Source organism: Frieseomelitta varia, unplaced genomic scaffold (assembly GCF_011392965.1).
Source record: "Frieseomelitta varia isolate USP_RPSP 00005682 unplaced genomic scaffold, Fvar_1.2 scaffold_376, whole genome shotgun sequence".
NCBI lineage: Eukaryota > Metazoa > Arthropoda > Insecta > Hymenoptera > Apidae > Frieseomelitta > Frieseomelitta varia.
The window spans coordinates 342,793-357,280 of record NW_025110119.1 but is presented as its reverse complement, the minus strand read 5'-3'; the positions used below and the strand labels follow the sequence as shown (position 1 = coordinate 357,280).

General features: G+C 34.3%; 1 protein-coding gene across 1 annotated transcript; it reads left to right on the top strand.

The window, feature by feature from the left end:
- Positions 1 to 6,028: 6,028 nt before the first annotated feature.
- LOC122531142 (neurocalcin homolog) lies at positions 6,029 to 11,852 on the top strand. Its single transcript, XM_043658791.1, has 4 exons — positions 6,029 to 6,739; positions 7,022 to 7,140; positions 8,290 to 8,478; positions 8,828 to 11,852. The coding sequence occupies exons 1-4, from the start codon at positions 6,670 to 6,672 to the stop codon at positions 9,026 to 9,028; spliced, it is 579 nt and encodes a 192-aa protein (XP_043514726.1). The 5' UTR covers positions 6,029 to 6,669; the 3' UTR covers positions 9,029 to 11,852.
- Positions 11,853 to 14,488: the final 2,636 nt, after the last annotated feature.

Below are 14,488 nucleotides of genomic sequence, written 5' to 3'. Positions count from 1 at the left end.
GATTTATAGATCACATCCCTTCTTTTTATCTTTTTTTTACATTTTAAGATAGATAGCATTCTACTGGACAATACTTACTTGTTCTTCTTACTGTACAATTTTCTTTTTTTCTTTTCTTGCAATATTGTAAAGTTACAAGAGAATTTACATTTAATCCTCCCTCACCCAATATTTAAAGATACATTGATATGAATATATGGATACGAATGTAAATATGGACACGGATCTAGAGACAAGTATACGACGATTATTGCAACGTGTGTAAACCTCCCCTGACGAAAATCGAACTATTGAAATACGTATACTACGAACGAGAATCTCGAAATCTAATTCGAACGAATTATAAATTGTATCAACGACTCTGTCTATCAATGTATCGGTAATTTACGAATTATTCAACTAGTTTGATGAAATTATCTCTAAGGTAGAAACGATCTATCGAAATGGGACGTAATCGTCTTATTTTTTTTTTTTTTTTTTTTTTTTTTTTTTTTACTTTTCTTTTAGACACGACAAATCGAATATAAATGGGACAGGCGATCAGTTCATTTGACGACAAAATAATAAATACTTCGACAGCACGTATTTCGTCACTGTAAATCGCTTTGCGTGTTTGTCGTAAAATTTTCAGATATCTGCTCACACGGTAATTTTTTTTTTTTTTTTTTTTTTTACTGGATAGCAATAAACTGTTCGACGTTTTCAATGTGTGTCGAGTTGCGCGCAGTACTTATTATTAAAATCTTTGTAGAATTTCAGATGCAACGCGAGATAGTCTTCTTTCGCTTTCACGTTGTTGTCGCGAATTGACGAGCAGTTCGTTAAAGAAAAGGGGAAAAAAAGAAAAAAGAAAAGATGGTACAGTGACTCACATTCGACACGAAATTAATTTCAGTTCAAGTTTCACTTGTGTATTTCGTTGTTTTTTCGAACGTCGACTACCTTTCCGAGCATGATACTTCGACAGTAAATGTAAAAAAATGATACGTGCTTGTGTCTTACGTTTTTCATAGCTATCCTCCGCAGCCAATACAATAACAACCGAATGATACAAAAAGATCCGTACGTTACTCGCAAAATAACGCGCGAATTTTCACCAAAAATTTCTCTTTTGCTAGAAACGTACGTACGTACACATTGCATACACATTGTGACAGAATATACTGCCGACCTGATTGTTTCTGATTTTACGTATATGTGTGTATGTACCTCGACAATTGAAACTATTCTAGCGTAATAGGATCTCTAGGACCACCTAGGTAGTCTTCTATCGTATGTACGTCTCGAACGATAACATTTTAGCCTTTGTAGAAATTTAAGATCAATAGAAGAGCGTAATTTCGAACGTAAAGGAACCTATATCTCTCCCCTCCCCCCTTCTTCTCTGACGTCGTAAATATATAATAATGCGCCGCTTTTGCGTTTCTACGTCTGTCACACGTTCACTGTGTTGAGAAAACACTCGAGGAGCTCGATACCAAAGTGATAAGCTCCTCTATCCCTTTCTTCTCTAATTCTGAACAAATGGACTCTCCTCGCTGTTCCTTCTTAATAATAAAACCGGAGCTACGTAGCTCCGGTAGTCTTTAGACGAGGCGCCGATTTGTCAAATCGAATTGCCAGAAAGATTTCCTGACAATGGTAATATTGTATCGTGTAATGGATCGTTAGCCTCGATGTTGTGTAAATAAGATTGTTTAGCAATTCGATGTTCTCGCGACTTGCCGGACTAACTTAATTAACAATCAAAGGCTTCTAACAATCTCTTAAATCTCGGTGTAAGTTGATCAAGTTGTGTAAGGGAGATTCTTTTCTATGTGACAGAAAAAAAAAAAAGAGAAGAAGCAAAGGAGTAAAAAATCTGTACTAAAGTATAGTTTGCTGGGTGTGCCTCCTCACACCCATGGTTTGTATTAAATAGATTCGTTAAACGAATGGCGTTATGAAACTATATGTAATAGCAAATGTCGTGAGATATGTGATAGTGATGTATTAGCTTTATTTTCCAAGGGCAGAAGAAAAAAAGACTTGAAAAATATATATATATATAAATATATATATATATATATATATATATATATATATATATATATATATATATATATATATATATTTCGATGAGGCAAAAATTCGATGGAATGTATAAATAATAAAACACGTAATAAGAGGTAGTTCAATGTGGTAAAGTTGAACGATAATTATGTACTCGTGTCGTTTAGCGTTAAGCCGTTTAATCAAGTAAGATTGTAAAATTTCTTTGAGATTGCGAGATCAACGATTCGACGGAGAACTCTTTTTCTGACTGTATAGTTTACGGCCTCGTTGTCTTACAAAACCCCGGGAGGTGGTTTCGAGATTCACTTCCTCCGGATAACCAGCACGTTCGCACATACAATACGTTTTACTATATATAAATTATTTTGTACTTTCCAGATCTTCAGATCTCTCTGTGTGTCTCTTTTAGAAACGTGTAATTAAAGATTGTACACATGCATTTATCGACTCATTAAATAACGTGGAGAGAGTGTGTGTGTGTGAGTGTGTGTGTGTGTGTGAAAGAAAATGAGATATATATATATACATATATATATATATATATATTTATTAACATTATATTACATTTATTTCACTGATAATGAAATATATATATATATAGCTAATACGTGCGTCTCATCGCTGTACGAATCTCTCGTACGTGTGTTTCGAGAAGGATGAAGAAACAACGTTCTTCGAATGATATTCCACGTCTATATTATAGTTGTGCGTTCTTTTAACGAGAGTCTTGCATGGGGCACAAACAACGTGTTCGATTTTCAGGAACACGCAAAGAAACTGAAGAAATTCGTTGAATTTTGTTTCTCTTTCGCTTGACGATGACGAAGAACCTTGAGACAACAGAGTGTTATGAGGGGGAAAGGGAATATTTAAATAACGACTAGAAAAAAAAAGAAAAAAAAAAAAAGAAAAACTCAAAGAACTACTGAAGGTAAATATATTACACTCTCTAGGGATGTTAACCAATTAATTTGAACGAACCGAACTTTTCTATTATGTATGTTTCATTCCAATGATTGAATTATACATTTAGCATTGCGAATTAATGTACGTTGTTACGGTTAGCATGTTACACTCACCGAAAAAAGAAAAAAGAAAAAAAGAAACAGAGATACAACTTGTTATGTGTGTTCGTGTGTATGGGTGTGTATGGGTGTGCGAGCGTGTGTATACATATATATAAAGTTTCTTAATTTCTCATTTGAATTTTTGCATAAGAGAAGGAAGTGTCTTTTCTTTTTCTTTTTTTTTTTTTTTATAAATCCACTTGATCCAATCGAGTTGGACTTTGTTACACAGCAGTGTAACAAAACGCAATCGATTTTAAAGAAAATTGGGACCGAAGAATTACCAAATGGAACACGAGGTCTATTTTTGTAACAGTTTATAAAATACAAGTATATTTTATATTTACATTATTATAAATATAAAATATCATTTTATTTTATAAAATGTAAAAAAGACAGTTTGGACACGCTGTCTTTTATTTGATCGCGCTTTCATTTCATTGAATCGATTGTTTCGTTAATTATCGCTCAACGTAAAATACACAGAGAGAGGAGTGCCTCAAATACGGTATTTTCAGATCTTAATATCGTTTAAGGCTAGCCAGCCCATTTTTCTTTGAAATCACTATAGAAATTTACAGAGGAAGGGATTGCATCTTGTTACATTGTTTAAAAGCTCGTTGCAAATCATGCTCGTCGTCGCTTCTGCGTCGCCGCTTGTAATCCTTGGATCACAAATTTTCGTTTCAAGGTTCGTGTTACACGTTACGCACACACTGCCGGTGAGCTTAAAGCCATTATATTATTAAGGCAGAGACTATCATTTCTTTGAAAGTGGTTTTTTTTTTGGAATAAATATCAACATCTTTGGACATAAATTTAAAAAGAAAAAAAAGGGAGAAAGCTTTTCATGAAAAAAAAAAAAAAATCCCTTTTTCGTTTTTCAAAACAACTTTTGCTACTTTATACGTTCTTTCGATTAGTTTATTGAAATTCTGCAGTGGCGCGTTGTGACATTTTTGTGAAATTAATTTTTATTTTTCTGATCGTCCTTCTCTTCCAAATATTTTCTACACAACTTGGAAGAGCTAAAATTGACGCCTCGCCATTGTGACACATAATTCTTATCGTTCAAAAAGTGAAAGTCATAAACAAATCCTTTCCAAGAAAATGAAAAAAAAAAAAAAGAAGAATTGAAAGGCTCAATTTTCGTTCAAAGACATGCAACAAATTCGCTGTTAACTATAATATATATATATATATATATTAGAATAACTATAAAGAATAACTTATTCTCGAATTGCCGCTCCTAGAAAATCAAATTGTCTCCAGAATTGTCATTATTCGGCTGAATGAATTTTGCAAGCGAAAGTTCGCGCGAACGATTCGAATTAATTAGCAAGTGGTCTCTGCAACCTTTGACCCGGCAGTGCACGCAACGTGTGAGACGTATTATACGTGCGCACGTAAGATGCAATTAAGAGAATGAATCAAACATCGATCGATATAGCTTCTATTTATAACTTACAATTAGTAGCAGAGTGAATTTGCATCGTGACCGGCGCGTCAGTTTCCAGAGTGTCAAGGATTACTACGTGATCCAATGATTAATCGTGTTTACGGGTGAGATCGATAGCTCTCGCGTCCGGAACACGCGTCCTAAGATCGGCGAGACCTTGCTCAGATACCGATCGGCGTGTAAACGTTTGCATTTATCCGCGATATTTCAATTTCCGTGTGAATTATTCCCGAGGCGGGAGCGTCGATCGATCAATCAATCGGTAAATTAATAAACACGCGTATAGTACACGAGTAGTATACCATAAATGCGTGTCAGTGTGAGCATTGCACGATGAGTCGATCATAAAAAATTGCGATCATGACGCAAGAGGATGCACGTCTCGCAAATAATTACGTGGCGCCATCCATACTCGATGCATCGGTGAGAAAATGTCTTTCTTTTTTTTTTTTTTTTTTTTTTTTCTAGTTGAAAATTATGCAGGTGGCGCATTATACAGGCAACATTATCGAGTCTTAATGAAATTAATTAATTTAACATGTCTAGCAACGATTGTTTAATTTTTCGACTGTACTTTTCTCTTTTTCTTTTTTCTTGATTTAATAATCAAAATTGAGTCTCAGCTCTACAAAGACGATGGACTTTGTTGGACGAAAGAGAAAATGATATTAACTTGATTGAAAGTTGATTACGATCCGAACGTATCGATAAGTGCGATGAATGGAGACCCTCGGTCAGACAATTTTCCACTCTTGGCAGACGAAATTTTGAACAACGCGAAAATCGTAACGTCAGCATTTGCAGAATAATTTCAGTTTGATTGTCAATTCTCTTCAAATCGGAACCAAGTGGATGTTTCTCTTCTTTTCGTTTTAGACCTCGCGAAATCTGAAAGATATAAAATATTGTATATATATATATATATAAATTATATATATAGAAATGCTTCCAAAATTGAACAAACGTCAAAAAAGTAATTCCAGAATTTCGAATTCTTTTCGAAACTTCATAATCTGTTAATCACACGCGCATGGTCTAATGAGAACGAATATATGTGTACTTATTACGTCAGCACGATACTTATTGATATTCTGTTTAAGCAATCGAACGTAATATATATATATATATATTCGTAACTGGTATGCACCGCGAGAGAAAAAGAGAGAAAAAAAGAAACGAAAAAATACCGACATTACTCATCATTACTAATAATATTATAATAATAAATCACAGTATGCTCTAAATGTATTATCATTGTTGTTGTTGTTGTAATCATTATTATTATTGTTGTTGTTGTTGTTGTTGTTGTTAGTGTTATTGTTATTATTATTATGATTGTTGTCGTCGTCATCATCATTATTATTGTTATACTATCATTGACACTTTTTTATCAAAAATTTCTGTCTCTTGATAATTTCTTCTTTTTCTTTCTTTTTTTTTTTTTTTTTTCTTGCCGTTACTACAGCCATATTACACATTTTCGTTCGTTCTGTGAACAAAAGTGTGAATGTGTGTGACGTTTTACACGTGCAAATGTGTGCAGTGTTAACAAGTTCGATCGATTGTTGTTAGTTGTATGGTGAGTCAGTCTACGTACACGAAATGAAGCGCACGTTTCCCTCAATTGTTTCATCCAGCACCACCTCATTTAAGGATCGCGAAACGGTGTTTAGCAAAGTTTCCATAAATCCGCTCCACAGAGTCGTGTCCTTCTTGCTCATTTCCGTCTCTGCCCCTTCTATCGTCCTTTTCTTTCTCTCTCTCTCTCTCCCTCTCTCTCTCCTGGATACGACTTTCCTGTTGTTTTCGACGGCCGACGGGAGAAAAACCGCCAAGAAAGCCCGGTTTCCACTGAAATCGACGACGGACCGACAATCCAAAAAGCAGACACACCACGAACATTCACGTGCTTTTTCTTGTTTGCAGGCGTGTCTGGTGGAAACAACCAGCCGCGAAGTGCCTGTTTTAAACGGCACCAGTAGAATAGTAGACTAGTTAGTGCTTAATTAATCCACTAATTGAATTATCCGAGACCCCCTCCTCCCCCTGTTGAGAGAAGAATTTCCAAAGGGGACCTCGAAACCGACCATGGGGAAGCAGAACAGCAAGCTGAAACCGGAAGTGCTAGAGGACCTCAAGCAGAACACGGAATTTTCAGGTAAATCTTCGTTCGTTCACCGTTGAAATCTCTCGTTCGTTTTCGTTTCGTCAAATTGCAGAGATTTGTTTCCATTCCGCGACGTATTTGACGAAATTTTCGACAACGAAATATACCTCTCGCATATACCTACAAGTATATTTCAGTTGATAAATTTTAATTGAATTCTCTCACGTTCAAATGTAAATGTAAAATGTAAAATTTCTTAATGTCAAGTTCGTCGAAGAGTGATACGACGTTGACACGCAATGAGAAAATGTATCTTCTTCTTCTCTTTCGAAGATGCCGAGATTCAGGAATGGTACAAAGGCTTCTTGAAGGACTGTCCGAGCGGACATCTCAGCGTAGAAGAATTTAAGAAGATATATGGCAATTTCTTCCCTTACGGCGACGCTTCCAAGGTAAATCGGATTAACCTCTTGCGCTGGAATGACGTGCCACGCACGTCGAGAATTTTTTCTCCCAAAATTGCAATATTCTCTCAGTTTTAAAGTAGAATCCAAGCAAAACAAATAATAAATTTATTACTTCTCGATAATTTCTATCCAGCGATATCATATGATATCGACGAGTTCAAAAAGAAAGCGACGAGTTATTGTATACGGTTTGGTCATTCGTTATGGTCCGCAATAAGTTACCAGCGCAAGTGGTTAAACCTTCTAATAGACATAAGATCTACAGACTTAACCTCTTGCGCTGGAATGATGTGCCACGCACTTCGAAAATTTTTTGTCCCAAAATTACAATATTCTCTCAGTTAGTATATTTAAGTATAATACGGTTTGGTCACTCGTTATGGTCCGCAATCAGTTACCAGCGCAAGTGGGTAACGTCTTGCGCTGGAATGACGTGTCACGCACGTCGGGAATTTTTTGTCCCAAAATTGCAATATTTCCTCAGTTTTAAAGTATATTTAAGTATAACCCAGGCAAAAGAATTAATAAATTTATTACTTCTCAATAATTTCTATCCAGCGATATCATATAATATCGACGAGTTCAAAAAGAAAGCGACGAGGTATTGTATACGAGGTTTGGTCACTCGTTATGGTCCGCAATCAGTTACCAGCGCAAGTGATTAAATCCTCTAATAGACATAAGATCTACAGACTTAACCTCTTGCGCTGGAATAACGTGCCACGCACATCGAGAATTTTTTTTTTTCTCTCAGTTTTAAAATATATTTAATTATAATCTAGGCAAAACAGATAATAAATTTATTACTTCTCAATAATTTCTATCCAGCGATATCATATGATATCGACGAGTTTAAAAAGAAAGCGACGAATTATTGTGTACGATTCGGTCACTCGTTATGGTCCGCAATCAGTTGCCAGCGCAAGTGGTTAACATCGATCCTATTCATCCAGACGAACAGTGAAAATTTTTACCATCCGGCATCACGTTGTTGAAACGCAATGATTTACATTCGTAACAGTAATTATAATAATCACGAGCAGAGAGAGTACATGCGCGCATTGTCCTTGCGTTTCAACAGCGAGATTTCAGATCGCTCGATCGCACGATTATTCACGAATGTGTCACGCGTAGTTTGCAGAACACGTATTCAGAACGTTCGACGCGAACGGGGATGGAACAATCGACTTTCGAGAATTTTTATGCGCTCTTAGCGTGACGTCCCGTGGTAAACTGGAGCAGAAATTAAAGTGGGCCTTCAGCATGTACGACCTCGACGGTAATGGCTATATTTCGCGGCAAGAGATGCTGGAAATTGTGACGGTAAGGACGAAACGATTACTGGGACAAATCGCTGTTAACACAACAGAAGTCGCATGCTTTTTCGAAAGACAATTAAGATGCAAAGTAAGGTTTCCCTCGGAAGAGAAACTGTTTCATCGTGCTAGAAACAAAAGCATTCTTGCAGTTTCAAAACAGTCTCGATCCATCAGGAAACAACAAAAATATAACATCATCTTGATTGATCTTAAGAAATATCTATTATTGTTAACAACTGCTTGAAAGATAATGACATTGATGTAATTAAAGAAAAAGAAAAGAACGTGTAGTTTTTTCAAAAATTTACTCGTCAAATATTGACAGTTGAACACACGCATTGTTTGCTTGCCAGGCAATTTACAAAATGGTGGGGTCCGTGATGAAAATGCCGGAGGACGAGTCGACGCCGGAGAAGAGAACCGACAAGATATTCCGGCAGATGGATAAAAATAAAGACGGGAAATTGTCGTTGGACGAGTTTATAGAAGGAGCAAAAAGTGATCCGTCTATCGTGCGACTGTTGCAGTGCGATCCTAGTGCACAAGCTCAGTGAGGCCCTGGGCTGTTACGCAAGTATTACTATGTCATCTACATAACTAAACCGGGACCCGGTTCGATAATGTCCAGTGCCAGCAAAACAAATCGAGTGACGCTACTACGATCATAAAAGAAAGAGTAAACGAACTAGTTTCGCTTGGAAATCTATCAAAAAATAATCCACGATCATCATCCTTAGTAAACTCAGTTCTCTCATCGGTGATTTTAGAAGGACGTTTAATTTAACTTTGATTTCTTCCTCCCATAAGTTATTATTAATTTCATTTCGATGCGTCGTCGAACCATAACGATACGAAACATTTGATAGATCTTCACGCGAAACTGATCGCCGCGCGATTATTTTTACCGAAAACGATGCGAGCGAGGAGGAGGAGGAGGGACATTTACGAATTGGGCCGGTTCCCGAATTAAGTCCAGGGCCACTGGGCCCATGGCGCTTGCGCATACCGCAAGCTAGTCTACAAGACTAGTCCAGTCGCTCCGTCTCATAAACGGATCGGTTTTAACCACGAGTTTCATATTATATTTCGATAGTATTGATTCTCTCACGCTGCGCAGGGACGAACGACTTGTGAAAAATCATCTCGAGACACTCCCGGGGGGAGATGAGGGGATATATGTTGATTCGTAGTGAAGATTAAAATTCTGACCTGGATATTCTTTCATTTGACGATTCTCTCCAATGGTTTTTTTCCTCCTTGTAAAAAATTTACCAACGTTCGATTTCTAGTATTATATATGTTTTTTTTTTTAAATTACTGCTTTCAACTGTACGTTTACGTGTTCACGAATTTCTACGGTAGGTAGCTCGTGTTTACAACTATACTCTCGAGGAAATCATCTTCAGCACAAGCGTCCGTCACACGCGGCCGAGAAAGGTAAATTAATTTCCAAACCGCGTTACACAATTTTTGTAAGCCGTTCTGCAAACTGCATATTTTATATTAACAAGTAAATGGTAAACGTATAAGTAACGGCTCGTCGTATTCAGTAGCAGACCGCCACCTTTTGAATTTCTCCAGCGCACGCTGTTGCAAAACCGTTGTTTGATTACGAAAAGAAGAAAGACTTGTTTCATGTGGTGTATATCGTACTATTATTATATATTAGCAACGAACGCAAGCAATTGATGGTCACCGAAAAAAAAAGAAAAAAAGGTCATTGGAAGAAGCATGGAGCCTCTTGTTCAACGAAAAATCATCCCCTTTCTTTCCCCTCTGGGAAACCTGTGCTCCTGAAATGTTCTCTTCTTTGCGGACACGCGACATTTGCTCAAACGGCCATTATGTTTCATTGATATCGATGAACGGCAAAAATACGTAACGAAAGACTGTGAGAAACTGTTGTTGTGCATTGGCATGTTAAACCGTCGCTTGTATGTATAAATAAAACGTAACGCGACATTTTGCAGCTTTAAACTGCTTTCTTCCGTTCTCTCTGACGCTCCAGAAAAAAAAAAAAAGAAAAAACATTCTCGTAAAGTCAAACGAGAAACGTTTCGTTCCGAGGTGTCTGCCTTCCATGACCTTTGTCACGTGCAATTGCTTTATTGATACACGTTGATTTTGATAGGATAAATTCAGCTAGAAGAGAGAATAGAGTTTAAAGAAAAAAGAAAAAAAAAAAGAATCAATCGTTTTCTCGTAAGGAGGGGCGGGAGTGGGAAACTGTGAAGTATCATTGCCTATCCAAGTAACTGAACTCGTCGCGATTTTCAGTTGCTCCAGAGCTAGCTGGAAAACCCACCAAAATTTCGAGCCGGATGAAAGATTTGCGGGAAAAAGAAAAGGGGAGGGGGGGGGGGAGAGGGAAGAGGGGAAAGAATGAAAGAGAAAAGAAAGAGGATAGGGGAGGGAAGCCGGAAGGATAAATCGCTCACGCGCATGAACTGTTTTAGAGATTTATTTTTACGAATGCGTATGGTCGCGTGTACGTGTGCGAACATGCTATGTGTGCGACTAAGTATTTTAAAATGTGCATTTGCGCGTATGCATAACGAATGGAGAGAAAGCGGAGAATAGCAAAGCGAGATAGGAGAGAGAACACGAATGGGATAGTAAGATAGAAAAGTTTATATAAGGACGACGACAAACCTAGATTTAAAACGGAGATGAGAAACGGAAACAACTGAAACGCAAAAAAAAAAAAAAAAAAAAAAAAAAACGAGGAAGTAGTAGCGAGGCAAACGCGAAATCTCCCGTTTTAGCTATTGTTCAATTAGGATCGGTATTTTTTTTTTTTTTTAATACACCCTTGCATATATGTATACGCGACGTTGCGACTCTGTTCATTTTTTATCAGTGATACGACGCAACAGTTTTTTGCTGGTCGGGTTGATTTGTAACAAATTCTTTTTTTCGTTCTTGCGTTCTAGAAGAAGATAAGGAGCTCTAATTTACGTTTTTTTGACGAATCTCGAGAAAATTCATCGTTGTTTATTTTTCTTTTTTTTTTTTTTTTTTGTGATATGACTTTTCGTGATTTGTCGAGATAGTACAACTAATTAATTTATTAATTTTTTAATTCCCCTGTTCTGCTTGATATCACTGAAAGAAATGGCTGACGTATATATATATGTATGTATGTATGTATGTATGTCATGATTTTGCACTTGGTCGTTACACTGGCAGTATTGTTTTACAAAAGAGCAACATATTATAAAAAGATACAAAAAAATACGTACACATATACACCCGACATATATACAGATATATGTGTATGTATATATTTATATCTCGATCACGTATGTATACTTATTATACTTTCTAAGATGTACATTCATTCATCTTGTGCTCATTAATAATTAAGGATAAAGACTACATAGTTATATCTTTTATCCATATAGTCACTGTATAAATTAAATAACCTCATTAAAGTTAATATGATAAGATTCTAAAACAAATCTTGAATTTTTCTCGCTACTTCAATAGGACAGAAATAGTAACACGGATGGGGAAAGAGCTAGTAAATTATAAAGAGAAACGACTTTGCCTTCTGAAATATACAAAAAAAAGTGAAAGAGAAGGAAACACAAAGAAAACTCTATTTAGATAAAGTAGGACCGATATTTTACATTCAGTACTAGTTGACACACAAAATGTAATTATTGTACCTTAAACCAGGAGAAGCAATAAGCAGGAGAAGAAAAAAGAGAAAAAAAGAAAAAAAAAGTAAATATCGCGACTAAATTAGCACGATTATTGAAAAGTCGGTGATGTCGTGTAATTTTTATAATTTCACAGTCGCCCAATATTTAACAATTTTTCTAACAGTTTTTTTATGAAAAGAACACGTAAGATGGATATTAAGTCGTGTCAATTTGTCAAAACACGAGTAGTATTAGTCAGTTAATAATTGAAAAAAATAGAAGGAAGACACATTTTACGATGAGAATTAAAAACTATTAAATTATATAATAATAATAATAATTAAAAAGTTCTATAAACGTACCGCTGTATATATTAATTCCTTTTCTTTTTTTTCTTACTACATGTGTTGTTCCATTAATTTATTCAAGAAAATTTTATTTTCTGTCGTTTTATTTTATAACGATTTTAATTTATTGTTAAAATCATTCTCAACTTACGTTATTTTATATGTGACTAGATAATATTAAATTTATGTATAAAAAAAAAATGATTTTTTGTTAATTTATTTTTAATTTACACGATAATTTCATTAATTACAATCTAATATTAATAAAAATTTCAATCTGATAGTTTATTTATTCAATATCTATTAATCTGCTTCTACATCGTTTTTAGAAAGTTTTAGAATTGAGCCATTAAATAATCAATTAACTGACATCAAACTAACAACAGATATATGCACAAAATAATTTAAAACAATGTAAAATGTATGTATTTAAATACACAAAAATCAGAAATGTAACAAGTGTATATAAATATACTATACTGTATTGTAAACGTGAAAGTTTTAAAATGTGACAAATGCAACAAAAGTAATTTGTTTGATCTTAATATTCTTTCCATAATTATTAATATATATATATATATATGTGTGTGTGTGTATATAAATACATTTTGTTTCTATTAATGATTATAACAGTTGTCGAATGCTTTCAATTATTATACCATCAAACATTAAAAGAGTGGAGTGTTTTGCGATCATTAGAAATTAAAATACAGAAGTCGATTTACGTTTAAAAGGAAGGATAAAAAAGATACTACTACAAGATGGGTATGAAAAATAATTTTTTCCCTTTTTTTTTTGTTTTCTTAATATTAGATACATTATATATATTAAGCGATCATCAAGAGTTTCTTTGAAGAAAATTGTATCTTATGAGAGAGCGCTTGTAAACTTTGTTGAGTTTATTATTGAAAATTAATTGTACCACTGCACCATGCTGATTTGTTATAACCCAAGTCAATTGAAAAATCACGTGTTACATACTACTGTTCAAATATGTGTTACAAATATTGTTATTGAAAAAAATAACATTTTTATGAATTTCTATGCCGAAATAATGATTGCAATTAGTAAAATAATACTGAAATAGCATTTACTGCTCGTGTTTGTCGTGATATTTCTTCCTAAACTGTATAATTTCTTCCTAAAGATAAGATGTATAAAATTCAAATTCTAATGATTCTATCTAATGATTTTAACACCTTCCTATAACATTTCATGGTTTAATATTTAAGAAAAAAAAAAAATTTAAAGATTATGCCTGAACTCTTATATATAGTAATCTTAATACTTTCTCTCTCGCTCTCTTTCTCTCTCTCTCTCTCTCTCTCTCTTTCTCAGCATGAAAAAAAGGTAACAATTTTTTCCTACATAAATTTAACGAATGTCAACATTTGTTGCATATTAAAATTTATCTATACTATATTATGATTTTCGCCTAAGATTTTAATATTCCTAATAAATTAGAAATTGTTCTCTAGAATATCAACAGTATAACAGATTATACTAATATTTCTTGTACCAAGGATTTATCACAAAAAATTTAGTAATACTTTTAACAAGTATAGTTGGTCTTATTAAAAGTTCATGCCTTGAAAACTTTCTGCACTAACGAAAATCTTCCAATACCTATCTTAATAATCATCATGAGGGAGTCGTATAGTAAAGTTATATATTCGATATGTACATATACATATATATTATTCAAAGCAGTATTGTTTCAATTTACAAAAATTTGAACATTTAATTTATATAAATCTTACTGTTTTTTTTTTTTTTTTATTGTTACAATATCATTTTGCTTCTTATACAAAAATACTTACAGAACATGATATTTCTTTAGCAATGAATAAAAATATCCCCTGTGTCATATACATAAATCAATAAATATGTTAATACGTAAGGAAATGTGAAGATTTGAAAATAATTATGTGAATAATTTTAAGCCATTTATTGTTGTACAAGTGTTTGTTGCTTTCATAAGTTGTGGAATAATAATTGAAACTAATAAATAAACTATACG